The sequence below is a fragment of the Protopterus annectens genome, chromosome 4.part0 (assembly GCF_019279795.1).
Source record: "Protopterus annectens isolate FY-2018-M chromosome 4.part0, PAN1.0, whole genome shotgun sequence".
Classification (NCBI taxonomy): Eukaryota; Metazoa; Chordata; order Ceratodontiformes; family Protopteridae; genus Protopterus; species Protopterus annectens.
Genome location: NC_056733.1, coordinates 182,171,517 through 182,185,215, shown reverse-complemented (window position 1 = coordinate 182,185,215; position 13,699 = coordinate 182,171,517). Strand labels below are relative to the sequence as shown.

The following is a 13,699-nucleotide window of genomic DNA, read 5'->3' as shown; positions in this document are numbered from 1 at the left end:
GCTCACGAGCGAAAACACCGGTACTCGAACTTCGCATTGTGGGGGGCTGCACCCCCCCCCCCGCTAACTATATATTCCAAATCCAAGATCGCACTACAGTGAGGAAAGGGCAAATATCCCACTCCTCATTGTACCACGACCCCACAAACACCCTTTCGATTTCTGGCATTTTCGCTCATTTGAGCATTCGGTTAAGATAACTTTCGGTTATCTAATATAGACCCCACCAAAATACACATTTAATAAGTCTTTGAGATGCTTTTCAGATCACAGTTTCTTGAACTTAAAAGACTAAAATTAAAATAGTTAATTAAAGTTCAATAATTCACTCTCCTTTCCAGTTCCACTTGTACTGAGTGATAAGTCCTTCCTTGTCTTTGTCTCTGGCCTTGCTTCATGCTTTCTTCTTTCAGGCCTATGGGCCTCTCCAATTTTAGGTAAGTCCCTTTCCTGCATATCAAGATCCTGCCTATATAACTCCTCTGGACCAAGTCCCCATCTGCATTCCTCTGCAATCCCTCTGTTGTGTGAGGTATACTTCTCTTCAACATTTCCTTAGCTGGGTAGCTGCCTATCACATATATAGCTCCTCTGGATAAGCTGTCTTTGTCCCTCTGTTTTGAGAGTCAAAATTCTCTTTTGCTTCCAGCTTCAATTCTACTTCTACAGGAGAATTAGGGTTACCTTGGCTCCACCTATAGGGCATCTAATTGAATGATAGGTCTTACAACCACCATACCACATAACAGTTCAGACCTGGGAATATGAGCTTACCACCGGCCTGCTATTAAATTTGACAGTGTAATCCAGGCATGGTCAGGTCTTGGACTTTTTCTATATTCATCATTTCAGTCTGCCTTTTTCAGTTTACCTTACTTTATTTGTTTTGGGTTGCTGTATTACCTGAAATGATTCTCCTATAGGGTTCATAATATATTTACTCCTCAGACCACTATGAAAGAGCTCCATTCTTTAGAATACTCTTTATAATGTTACTTCCTTTTATTTGAAAGAAGAACTCTTTGTATTTATTTTGAGCTGTGGTACGATACCTCTCAACCTCTTAAGACAAGAAATCTGGACAAAGCCAAAAATAATGGAGCAACAAAGTCCCAAAAATAGGGACAAAATTTAAATACTGCCCTTATAACCTTAAACAGTCGCTAGAATAAAAGGTTTTGTGTTAGTATGTATTTTCTGAAGGATATGAAGCCTGAAACTCAAATGATTATCATTATTTAGTAACTTCAATCCTCAATGATTTTCCAGAAAACCACAAATTTTATGAGGAACAGACCCGGTTAGGGGTCGCCACAGCGGAACTCCAGTCTGCTAATGATTGGCAGTGGATTTTTACAGTGCCGAGTTGCCAGCCCAATGCCTAACCTTCAAAGAAGGCACACCCATTCACGCACACACCTACCTGCATGTCTTTAAACGTCACTCGACCAGGAAAAATCTGGACATTTTGCAAACATTCCTTTAACTTTACCTTAAGTTACTTATTTTTCACATAACTCTTCCACTTTTTCTGTGGATTTTTTTCATACCATCCATCTCTTTAACACAACATTGAGTCACATTCTCCATACACAACTCATCCAGTTTTGGTGTGGACCTTGAGGCACGTTCTCCATACACAACTCATCCACGTTTGGTGTGGACCCTCTTTCCATACCTGAAATCTCCATCTTAAGAGTGTCTTGCATTTTTTAGAATTTTTTCCCTGGCTGTACATAAAAAAGTTTCTATTTCTTGGAGCTACAGCACAGCCTTTTCCAACCTCACAATCTCTTGTGTCTTTATCTTCACTGTCCTGCATGGCATTGTGTTGCTTTGATACCTCCTGGTTTAAGACACAACATTGTAACTCAGTATTTATAGATTACACACCTAGTACATGCACAGGCTCTGTCCTTGCATTGTGAGTCTGTATATTTTCCTTTTGTGACAAGATTTCAAATCATTATCTGTTTTATTTTTTCAGCTGCTTAAAGTCAGGTATCAGCCATTTCTCAGATTTTTGAAAACTGGCAGTCATACGTTCATACTTCTCAACATGCATGCATTGAAAATAGGAACAAATGCCCTTGAAAATAGGAACATACAGTTAAAAATTTGGATATCTAATTAGCACAAAATCTGAATACCAAATAGCACAAAACTCTACGTGCTTCCAGTAGGAATGCAGGATACTTCTCAGAAACACATTTAAAAAACATACTGACAAAATAGTGGAAATATAAGCACATTATCAAAGAGACAGTGTAAAATATAGACTTAATGAACTGTATGACAAAATTCTACCACACAAGGTCATTTGTTTTAGTTTTAGAAAAAGAGACACTAAGATGTATGTCCTCTTCCTTTAAATTACTGCTGTCACTAATATGTTGGTCATTTGGTGTGGTTTTCTGTGTACTAGACAGCTTAAAAAAATTATGTGTGACGAGGGGGTTCAGAAAATTGTATGAAGGGAAAATCAACCCTGAAAACAGGGACATGCCTCCAGAAATAGGTACATTATGAGCAGGGTTAAATTAGGACTGAGAGCAGGAACATTTCTCCATAAAAGAGACAGCTAAGAGGTCTGTAGGCTTTGTGTATATCAGTTTTTCTAACTGTAGTTTCATCTGAATGAACTTTTAAACTGCAGGTTGATTTCTCACATTGCTTGTAAATAGCACCACCTACTGGTTGCATTTTTAAAATAATTTCTAAAACCGTTTGCATACCCCAGATTTCTTTCCTAGCGAGTTTCATAGAAATAATGGCATGTGTGGGAACACTACATACAGAATAAAGTTGAGGAGGAATGCTAGAGTGAATGAAAATTGTTAAAAATAAAGCATGTATACTGCATGAAAATAGCAATGGAACATGTTATAATTTGTTCTCTATGTTATTAATGTATTTGCATTCATGTCATATTTTAAAATTTGATGATACAATAAAGATATTTTTTAGAAAATTTTTCCCTTAAAATGGTCAAGTGTCTTTGAAAATCCTGTTTGCCCCACAGTCATAAAACCAAGCCTCTTTACAAAACCACAAAAAAATTACAAAGGGTTTCAACACACTCTTAAATTCTACAGTGATAACCTAAAACATCATTTTGCATTTATGTGTTTGCCATTTAGTGAAATTTTTAGTAACTCAAAGTCAGTTTGCAAACTGTGCCATATTTTTTCTTTATGTAAGCACTTGACAGACACATGGATTTCAGACTGCTTTTTATTTCATCTGTCAAAAGCAAGAAGTTTGTGTTGTTCTGCTTCTGCGTTATGTTTAATGTTTTCTACAGCATTTAAACTGCCAACCCAATTCTTAGTATCTTTGTTTGTTTGTGTATTGAGTATGACATGCTGTGTTAAAGCCTCAATAATCTTTCCCACACAGCTTAACTTTTCAGCATCAATCTGAAGTAACATCTTGCTCTCAACAGCACTTTGCTGTATGATAGTAGTGCCTTCAGACGGTCTTCAGCACCTGTTTTATTTCATTTTGTATGTCAAGTACACCTCAGTGTTAAGTTTTCCCCAGTATAAAGGTTTACTCCTGAACCCATCAACATACCTGTGACTCAATAACACTGTGCTTCATTTCATCAGCAGTCCCCCCACTGCATCTTAACATTACTATCTTTGTTCCACATCTTCCCCCAACCCAAGTCACAGCAATTGACACCTGTGGAAGGCAAGCTACTCTATTTTCAGCCTCATTGAGAATTACAGTTACCTTGGCTTCCCCTACAAGCCATTTGATTGAATGACAGGTCTTCCAACTCCACCTCTAATACCTACACACACACACACACACACACACATATATATATATATATATATATATATATATATATATTTTTTTTTTTATTTTTTTTTTATATTGATATGAAAAAGAAAAAAGTTGGAGGTTGGAGTTTGAAGGTTAGCATAATGGTTAAGGTGTTTACATCAGAAGCACAAGGGACAGGGCTTGATTCTGGTTATTGGTTAGGCATGTAATAGCTTACAGAATGACTGCCTAATATTTTTATATATATATATATATATATATATATATATATATATATATATATATATATATATATATATATATATATATATATATATATATATATATATATATATATATATATACATCCTGATATACAGATAATTATTTTTTAAATTCTTGGTTCTGTCCTTTTATGACCCTTTTCAGACTCAAACTGAGCCACTGGAGGAAGAGGTAATTGAAAATATATCTGGGACATTTACTGTAGCAAATATATTAGCATGTTTTGAGGAGGGTATAGGAAACTATTGTACCCTAATAAAATCCATGCAGACATGGGAAGAAGATGCAAAACCCACACGTACAATAGACAGAGGGCAGGAATGAACCCTAAACTTTGGAATTACAAGGTTCAACTATTGCCACACACACATACAGAATGAACTGCCTTGCTGGTATGGTGAACAAAGGAGACCCTTAAAATCTCTACTTTCTATAATCTACCTGTCTTGTTCTGTCTGGGCTTGACATATCCTGATATGGTTAAACCCCAGTTACAAATCTCACAAGACTCTGACTCAGTAATAGCATATTGCCAGGGAGGTCATGTGCAGCAGCTTACAGTTCTACCCTCAAATTCCCCTGGAAGTGTGGCATGTAGAGGCATAGCCTTCCAGAAATTTCTGCTGACATACTTTTTGTTATTTTCTGCTTTCTCCTCTGTCACTCTGTCACATAGTCATCTCTTGCTGCTGTTTCCCTGCCTTGTTCCTTTTCATTCATTTATTCACCGATACTCACTTAACTGTATTTAGAATAATACAGAACCAGAGCTTTACCCAGCAAGCAATGGGCACAAAGCAAGAAGTTGTTCCAGAGTAGCATATCCACTCACAAATGCATGTGCACACACACACACACACACACACACACACACACACACACACACACACACACACACACACACACACACACACACACACACACACACACACACACACACACACACACACACACACACACACACACATTATGCACGTGCCAGAAACTTGTCATGCTCACACATACATATACATGCGCAAGAGCACACACATACATACATACAGTCATTAGGTCATTTACTCACATGCTCACTTCACACACCTAGGGACAATTTGAAACCTCACAGTAGACCTGTTCACTGGCTCTGAGATGTGGGAAGGAAGTGGAGACTCCAGCAAAAATTACATGGACATGATGAATATGCAAACTATACACAGAATGCAGTCCAGCTAGTAACCAAACAAAACAGGCAGACACTGTGAGACAGTAATGCTAACCACTGTGCCAGTGTGTCACACATTGGTCTGTTTCTTGTTAAGATTGTTTTTACTAACTAGTTATAAATGTCAGGGAGATATGGCAGGGAAATTCTACATATCATTTTTTGGCCTTTACCTACCTGCCCAACAAACCACCCTTAGCACAGCACTGAAACATTTATTCCTCCATCTTACCTTGCATTAATACCTCATGCTAAGGTCTCATCTTTCTGGGAAGAATAACTTTTGGTAGTTTAATCTTGTGCCCAGACAGTACAGACAAGTTTCTGGTATCAGTACACTATCATATACAGCTATCTTAGATTTTCAAGTATGCACCTAACTTGGTTGGTTGCCCACCATTGTGCAAGGCATGCAATGCAAAGGCCAGTGTTATTACGTGTCTTCATATTTGCAGTTGTCAGCTAGATTGCTGGTGCATTCTTTGATATGTTCAGGCCTTCTGAGTGGGAGTGGCCAGTATTGTGGGCTACTGGACTGCAGCCACTAAGCTTGCATGATGCTTACCCAAAATATTTTTTCAGCTGAAAACCTTTTTTTTTGCAGCTGTTATGATCAATTTATTTACTTATGAGTACTTTTGTGCATCGTGCGCTAGCTGCTAGCTACAAATGCTTGTAACATGACCCTGTTATTCTGAGCATGCATGGGAAATTGAAGCAGGCAAAAAAATAAAAATAAAAATTAGAGCTGACATCACTGAATGGGATGTCTTTTTTCCTCCTTGCTCCACTACCTGCACCCAGTCGACAGATTAATTCCTTGGGGAAATGGCTGGACATGTCTGGGCTAGATAAGAGACCTACGGCCTGTTCATTCCTGCCCAGGAAGCCCAATTGGCCCCACTCACTCCCCATAAGTGAGTGTCAGGTAATAAGGCTCAGCCAGCTCTCTGATCCTCTAGAGTAGTCTGCCCCTCCTCTGGGGGAGCATCGCCTCCCTCATGGAGGCTGTCTTAGCTCAACTGCTTGCTGCCTGCCATGCGAAACATGCCTTAGCATGCTCACTTACTTATGTCCATATGCATTATGGCAGCATGTGCTCTTAGCTTTATGTTCCATGGTTGAGCACCTAGCCACCAAAGTGGCAAGTCAAAGCCATCTCCCCCACCCCCCTCAGAGTGGGCAATCCAGGAGTGGCTGCTCTCTCCCATCTTCCCTGGTCAGCTCTATCAGGCACCTGGGCCTCTAAATGAAGTCAGATCACACAGGCTGTATTCAAGGCTTTATGCCTCTATGGCACCAGAAATCGATTGGCTAAGCTGTCTTTTAAAGCAGGCCAGCAAATATAACAATTCTCCAGTGACATTCAGGTTGCTATGCCTGCTGTTACCTCTTCCACTCCATATTGTAATGGTTTATCTCAGAGTACCATGTTATGACAGCTGGTTTAACTGCAAGGCATAGCTACTGTGACAACCCTGCACTGGCCCAGTAATCAAGGACCTCATTCCTCACCAGTGGCAACAGTGAGGGACATACACACTGAGAGGATGACAAGTATACACACACAGTAAAGTGCAATTTCCCTTAAGAGCACACAGAGACTGCAGTCAGTCTGCGGCTGGTTTCTTCCTCTTTCTCCAGATCCCAAATAAGAGTCCCCACTAACACAGCTATAGGGTTGAGATCTCAGTTGAGTGACCAAGCCAAAACCTCCAGCACCCTCTCTGTCCAACCAGTGCTTTGGGTCCCTGCCCAAGTAGCTGACACACACACACTTTGAGATTTGATTTATATACAGACATACACACACCAGGGAAAGACTGGCACAGGTTTACTAGCTATGCCCCCTTCTGCCCAGACAATAAAGTAGTTCCAACTGCCACTAGCCAACTCTTTATCAGCTGCTCCAAGGCCTTTAACAAAGGGTGCCCAATCCTACTGTGTAATGTTACTAATAATCCAAATGGTAGTCTGACCAAGAGCAAGGCTCTTTAGGAGTAGCCTGTACAGTGTCACCAAACAGATATGCAAGTACTCTAAGAGCTTAAATATGTCTTACAAATATCAGCCACAAACATAGGTTTACATATATTTAATAATAAATAACGAAAGAACAAGACAATACTAAATATGTATTCACATTGACTTCAGAGTTCAAAATCATGGGGAATATTTAAAACAACATTGCAGGACAATCTCAAATAAATAAAGAAAATATCTAAGCTATACTTTACTATATTCTTTCTGAATCTAAAAGAGTTACTATAACCTAAAAACTTACAGCAAGGCAAGTGCAGAAGGTGGTGATGAGTGGATGTTCTTTTTAGGTCAAAGACAAAACACAACATGCACTCGCTCTCTCTCTCTCTCTCTCTCTCTCTCTCTCAGAGAGAGTTCTTAAATTAATATCAAATATTACTGCTGGGCTAGCTTGGATGACATCATTTTTTATCACCTGACTTTAGTTCCCAGGTGTAGCATTTGACATCTACTTGCGAAAAATACATATCTCTCAGATGTCTGCAGATCCTAGAAGTCATAAAACAATAAAATACTTCTACATCTCAAACCTAGTAATGAATTCGCTTCCAAGACAATACAAAAACTTCTAGCTCTAGACATTGTGTCTACTACTGAACTGAAACTGGGAGATAACTTTTATAGCACAATCATAAAACAATTTAATTTCAACTTATTTTCTTGAAATTTTGCAACTTAACCCTCTATGTTCTAGTTTCTACTATTAAAATATATACATTTACACAATTACAATAGTTTATATACATTTGTATTCTAAGCCAGCAGGGCATGCTGTGGTTACATTTTAGCTCAGTATTTTACACCTTTACAAACACTCATATCAATATTCAGAAAGGACATAGAATTATTTACAAAATTCCAGATAGCTGGGCAGGTAGTATTTACTTTTGTGACAGCTACCAGAACATAATATGCATAAGCTGACTAGCATACCAGTCACAAGTCCATCTGCATGGGGTGCAATTTTATTAAATTTCTTACTACTGCAGAAGATCTTATGACAGTCATAAAAAAGAGGATTATATGACTGTATGTCTTCTGTATTATTTCCTTACTTAGTAGTGTAGACATAGCTACTATGCTAACATACTGTCGGTTAAAATGAGGATAGTACTTGGTCCACATGTACATAAATTCTTATTGAATATCAAGGACCAAGCTGTATCTTTAACCTACTAAAGCAGAACCACAAATCAGTGAAAGGGCATTGATGGGGTCCACAGGGCATAAAAGCTGACACAGGTGTCAGGTTGCAAGGGATGCCAAAAGTGTAAAAAAAATTCTAAATTTTGATTAATTGGTTGCCACCCTGTCCTGATTTCAAATCTCCTTCCCACCTCCATCACAGAGTCTCAGCGGGACACTCTGCATCCCATTTTCAACAATTACTTTTTCTGAATATACAGCTTTATCGAGTCAGCCACTAGCATTACCTTTTTTGCTTTCTTTTAGTTTTCCTTAAGTTATTTCTCTGGGAAAAATGTAGTAAATAAATGAGAATTTAGGTCATCAGCCTCAGTTAATCAAACCGTAGCACTTTGGGTAGTTAAGGAAAGCTGTGTTGGTCATAGCTGACTGTAGAGTTGATCAAACCTGAGGAGAAAGCTGAGTACAATATTCCAGTGATGCATACGTGCAACTAATTCCAAAATGGTGTTTCACACTACGGATTAAAATATAGACAGAATAACAACACCCACAGCTTAATACATAATTCTTTACCACACAAAATAACATCTTGCTCTGAGTTTAAATCCGAATCTCTTCAAAGGGAAGCAGAACAAAAAAATGCTTAAAAAATGGAAAATTGCGGAAACAGTGCAAATACTGTACCCACTATTTTCCAGTGCCCTTGATGAGATCCTAGCAGGAACAAGACAACAGACAGAGTGGTGTGTAAAGCACTTGTAGACTGGAAACCATGCCTGTTATCTTCATTAAGATACACTTATCAGTGTCCACCAGAAAGGCATTTCAAACAGCAAGTCCATCTGCAGCACTGGAACAGAAATGTTACCTGCTTACAACTGTTATGTATGTAAAATTATCATCAGCGACAGGTACATGGCCTCTCTGGAACAGAGGTTTTTAAGTAGTAGCAAATCAGTCTGCAGACAATTAAAAACCTAGCCAATGAGCCATATTCAAAAGTTCCTCCAGCCTCAAGGACGGCAGCACAAGACAGACCAGGGAGAATTTTGAGGCTGCCCATCCAATTATCTAGGTTTACCTTGTATGTGGCAAGAATGGTGCTCTGACATGTAATGGACATTTGTTCCAGAGGTGGGAATATGTTGGAGTATGAATCTACCACACCAATTTGTATGTTGGATTATTTAGTAAACATTTAGGTCCTTTAACCAGGTACATGTAGAGCCATTTGTTCTGTGAAGGAATAGGGGGAGGTCAAAAAGAGTCAGGTCTTTCATCTTTCATGGTTAAAAAGGCTATACACAGTTCACCACAGAGAACAGAGCTACCAGTCTATTCAGATAACTAAGGGTCCTAGAGCTACTGATTTTTTTTTAAGTTAGAGGATTGTTAAGGTGTCTCAAGTTTGGTGACACGTTTCAACGAATGTATACCACAAGGGGCATTATATTCTATAATAAGTTTGATAAAAGATGAGTGATGGGAAGTAAGACATTTTTAGGATCTAGAAGAGATGCCTTTGGAAATTAGCAGATAGGAGATTTTCTGACCTATAATGAAAACATGACAATAAAATAAGGAATTATCAACAAGACTGCCTAGATCCCTTACAAAAGTGACTGCTGGAAGGGGTGCATCACCTACTGTATATGGTATGATGTGGGAATATTTTGTTTACCAAAATGATCTATACTATATCTTTTTATGTTTAGTGTGACACTACTATCATTGAACCAGTTTTAACATAGTCTAAGTCATGACAGAGCAATTGTGACTTAGTGGAAGAATAAATAACACCGCCCAATTTCTATTCAGCCACAAACTTGGATAAGCACAGGCCAAAGGTGCTAACTTGAAGATCTAAGAAACAAATGCAAAATAGGAGAGGCCCCAACAGTGAGCTCTGTGGCAGACTACTACTAACTTTTTTGCCTTCGGAAGTGGTACCTGCAACACTAACCACATGATTTGTTTCAGATAACCATTTAGCTATCCATCACACAGCAACTGTATTTGTATTCAGATTTACACATTTGTCAATAATACCTGCATGGGGAATAATGTCAAAGGCCTTAGCCAGATTCATATATGACATATGTGCTGCACAGCTGCTATCTGCTGCTTTGGTCATTTTTCAGAGTAATTAACAAGGTATCTGCCTCTGACAAAGCCAAACTGGTGAGGGTCCAGGGTTAATAGATGTTCAATTTCTAGATTAATGAGTTCTAAGGCAATACATTCCTAGCTTTACATATAAGGCTAGTGATCCCATTATTGTGTTAACATTGCTGCCTTATGTCAAGATGACGCCATTAGTATAGATGTCATTAGCTGTGACCATTTTCTAGGGAAATATAAAGTGCAGCAGAAAGGACAGAGACCATTTTCACACATTGCAAGATTTTATTTTTACCAAAATGACATTCACAGTGCTTGACAGTGCTTGACAAACAAACATGCACACACACACATACACGCGCACACGCACACACAGCAGCGTGTGTGTGTGTGTGTGTCAATGTGTTGCAGCCGGTGATCTCTCTCTCTCTCTCTGAGCAAAGAATCAGCAGAATGGAACACACACACACACACACACACACACACACACACACACACACACACACACACACACACACATATACACACACCAAGCTGTCATAAACCGTACTCAAAAGTTCCTTCCAGCCTTGAAGAGGGTAACACAAGATAGGGTAGAAATGTAAAATTTGTGTCTATGATGCACATGAACCTTTCACCTTTTCATCATGACTTGAACCAGTGAATGTATTACCTGTTTGGACTACCCATACAACCTGCATCAGTAGGAAGCAAGTCTCAGAAAATTCTGTGACCTTTACCTGGTGAAGAATTGTCGCCAGTTCCTCGCTGTGTTCTACATAAAACTACCTCTAGTATGACCAGAGCACAGTCATTCGATTGGGATAATACTCAGTGCTTGTTTTGTTGTACTAGTTAAGTATCAGACTCATTTGGTTGCTGTCTATATTTACATTTGTCCACTTTGTGAGTGAAGAAAGCAGTGATGTGCCAAGCTCACTTGCCTTTGTAGTAAACATATTTATGTCTCAACACACCTTACAAAATATTCCTCCTGTTCTCCCCTCCCCCATCAGGGATGCTTGTCATGTTTTCCTAGGCATTTCACTTTCACAATAGGTCCATATCTGCCTCCATACACAGACTTAGTGAGGCGTTGTTACCATTTCAAGTGTCCATTAGACTATGCTTCTACATGCTAATGCAACATTTTAATGACAGTAGTGGTGCACATTAGCCAATGCTCCTGCTCTAAGTGTAATACCCCCACCCTTCAAGTAAAGAAAAAAGGCTCTAGAAACCATCTAGTACACTGATGCAGATAAAGGAAGTGGAATAGTTTGTGTAATCTGTCTAACACCTTATACAGAACTCTGAGAGACCACTATGCAATGCCTTTGATGCAATCCATGCTTACCTTTAATGTCAGGGGTGACTTCATATTTAGTCCAGTCTGTTGACAGCGTCATGGCAACCAGGTGAGCTCCAGCAGAGTGTCCACACAGGTAAATGCCACTAGAATCAGAGAAAAAAGTAGCAAATGAAGAGGCAGTCTGAGCATGCATGAGTCTATACTTATTACACATCAACAGTTTGCTTCCCACAACTGTCACAAATTGACATTCTCCAATATCTGCATTCTCCCCTTCACAAGTCACATGGCATTCCTGTGAGACCTTTCCTTCAAGTAGAACTCAAGATGAAAACAGTTTATCCTCCTAAACCTATGTATGCTGTAAAAAACACCCTCACACCTACCACCCCAGGACTGATTACATCTTCAAACTACTTTACTCATGAGCAGTTGTCCCCAGGGAGGCCCCATATCCCCATGTAATGCTTTGTTTTAAGCAAAAATTCAGTTAGAAAGTAATTTGAAGTGCAGCATGCAGGAAGATGGAAAGCTTTTAAAAGTAACAGCTAGTACAAATAGAGCCTACTGCGTGTATTACACTGGGTAAACAAGGGTACAGCAACCACTACTCAATACTCCCAGGAAATCTAGGGTCTCTGTCAGAAAGAAATGTGTCAGATTATTGATTTTGTAACACAGATAAGTAAAGGACTACTACGAACTATCAAAACAGGAAATATCTGTGATATTTGGTATCTAATTTTATTTTCAGTGATTAAAGTTACCTGCATTTAACATCAGATGTACAGTCAAAATTGTTCTAATTTGGAATACTGCAAATTCATGCTACCCTTTCTGTGGACTGCCTGTTTTTAATTTTTGCAAGTCTTTTGGGTTTCTAATACAATGATGGGAATGGACCCCATTCCTATGTCAAAGTATAATTAAAGTTCATGAAATTAGTACTGTTTCAATCTTTGATGTCACTTCACAGCATCCACAATGTGCCCACAATTGACTCCTGCAATTCATATGGAGTTACATGTATTGGTAGCATATCTAAATAAGACTGTAGATTCTTTCTTTTTATGAGACCCATTGCTCCTACTACTATAAAAACTGTCCAGGTATCCTTTTTCCACATCGCCCTCACTTCTGCCTTTATAACTTTGTGTTTCTCTGTGTGTAAGACACTGTAACCATTGGGTGTAGCAAATTTAATGATTAATGCTACTTTTGTCTTCTTCTCATGTACTACTATGCCTGATTTTCTTGTATCTATTTTTTGAACTGTTGGTAATGGGTAATCCCATGTGATATAAACTTCATCATTCTCTATAATGCTTTGCAGCTCATGTTTCCAGTGCTTCTCAGCTACTTCACTATTGTAATGTTTGCACAATCCCCAGTGCAACAGTCTTGCCAAAATATTATGCCTTTCAGTATACAGAGCCTCTACCATTAATGTATCACACTGAACAACAAGATGTGCAACTGTTTCCAGTTCCGTTTTACAGAACCTGCATCTGTCTGTTTCATCCACATATTCAATGGACTTTGTAAACCAACATGTACATAGTCCACTAATCATCTTCTGGTTCAAATTCAATTCTCCTTAACCATTCCTGCATAAGATCCTGATCGAAATTAGGTTTTTCCAGGAGTTTTCTATACTGGCAACAATATTTTATGCCTTTTTCATATTTCTTGCCTTCTCATCTAATTCTTCTCCTTACAGTTTTTCATTTTTTTTTTGGCAGATTCGGTTGCTGCCTGATTTTTGTCTACTTCTGGTATGGTTTCCATTCCCGCTTGACACAGATATGCTTCTT

The 13,699-nt window shown here is 38.7% G+C and overlaps 1 protein-coding gene across 3 annotated transcripts in view; it reads right to left on the bottom strand.

Annotated features, from left to right (window-relative positions):
- AFMID (arylformamidase) overlaps window positions 1-13,699 on the bottom strand; it is a 737,969-nt gene that overhangs the window by 265,159 nt on the left and 459,111 nt on the right. For all 3 annotated transcript variants that reach the window (XM_044068169.1, XM_044068166.1, XM_044068167.1), the window contains exon 7: window positions 11,931-12,028. In XM_044068169.1, coding sequence (XP_043924104.1) covers window positions 11,931-12,028 — 98 coding nt within the window. The remainder of the gene's footprint in view (window positions 1-11,930; window positions 12,029-13,699) is intronic.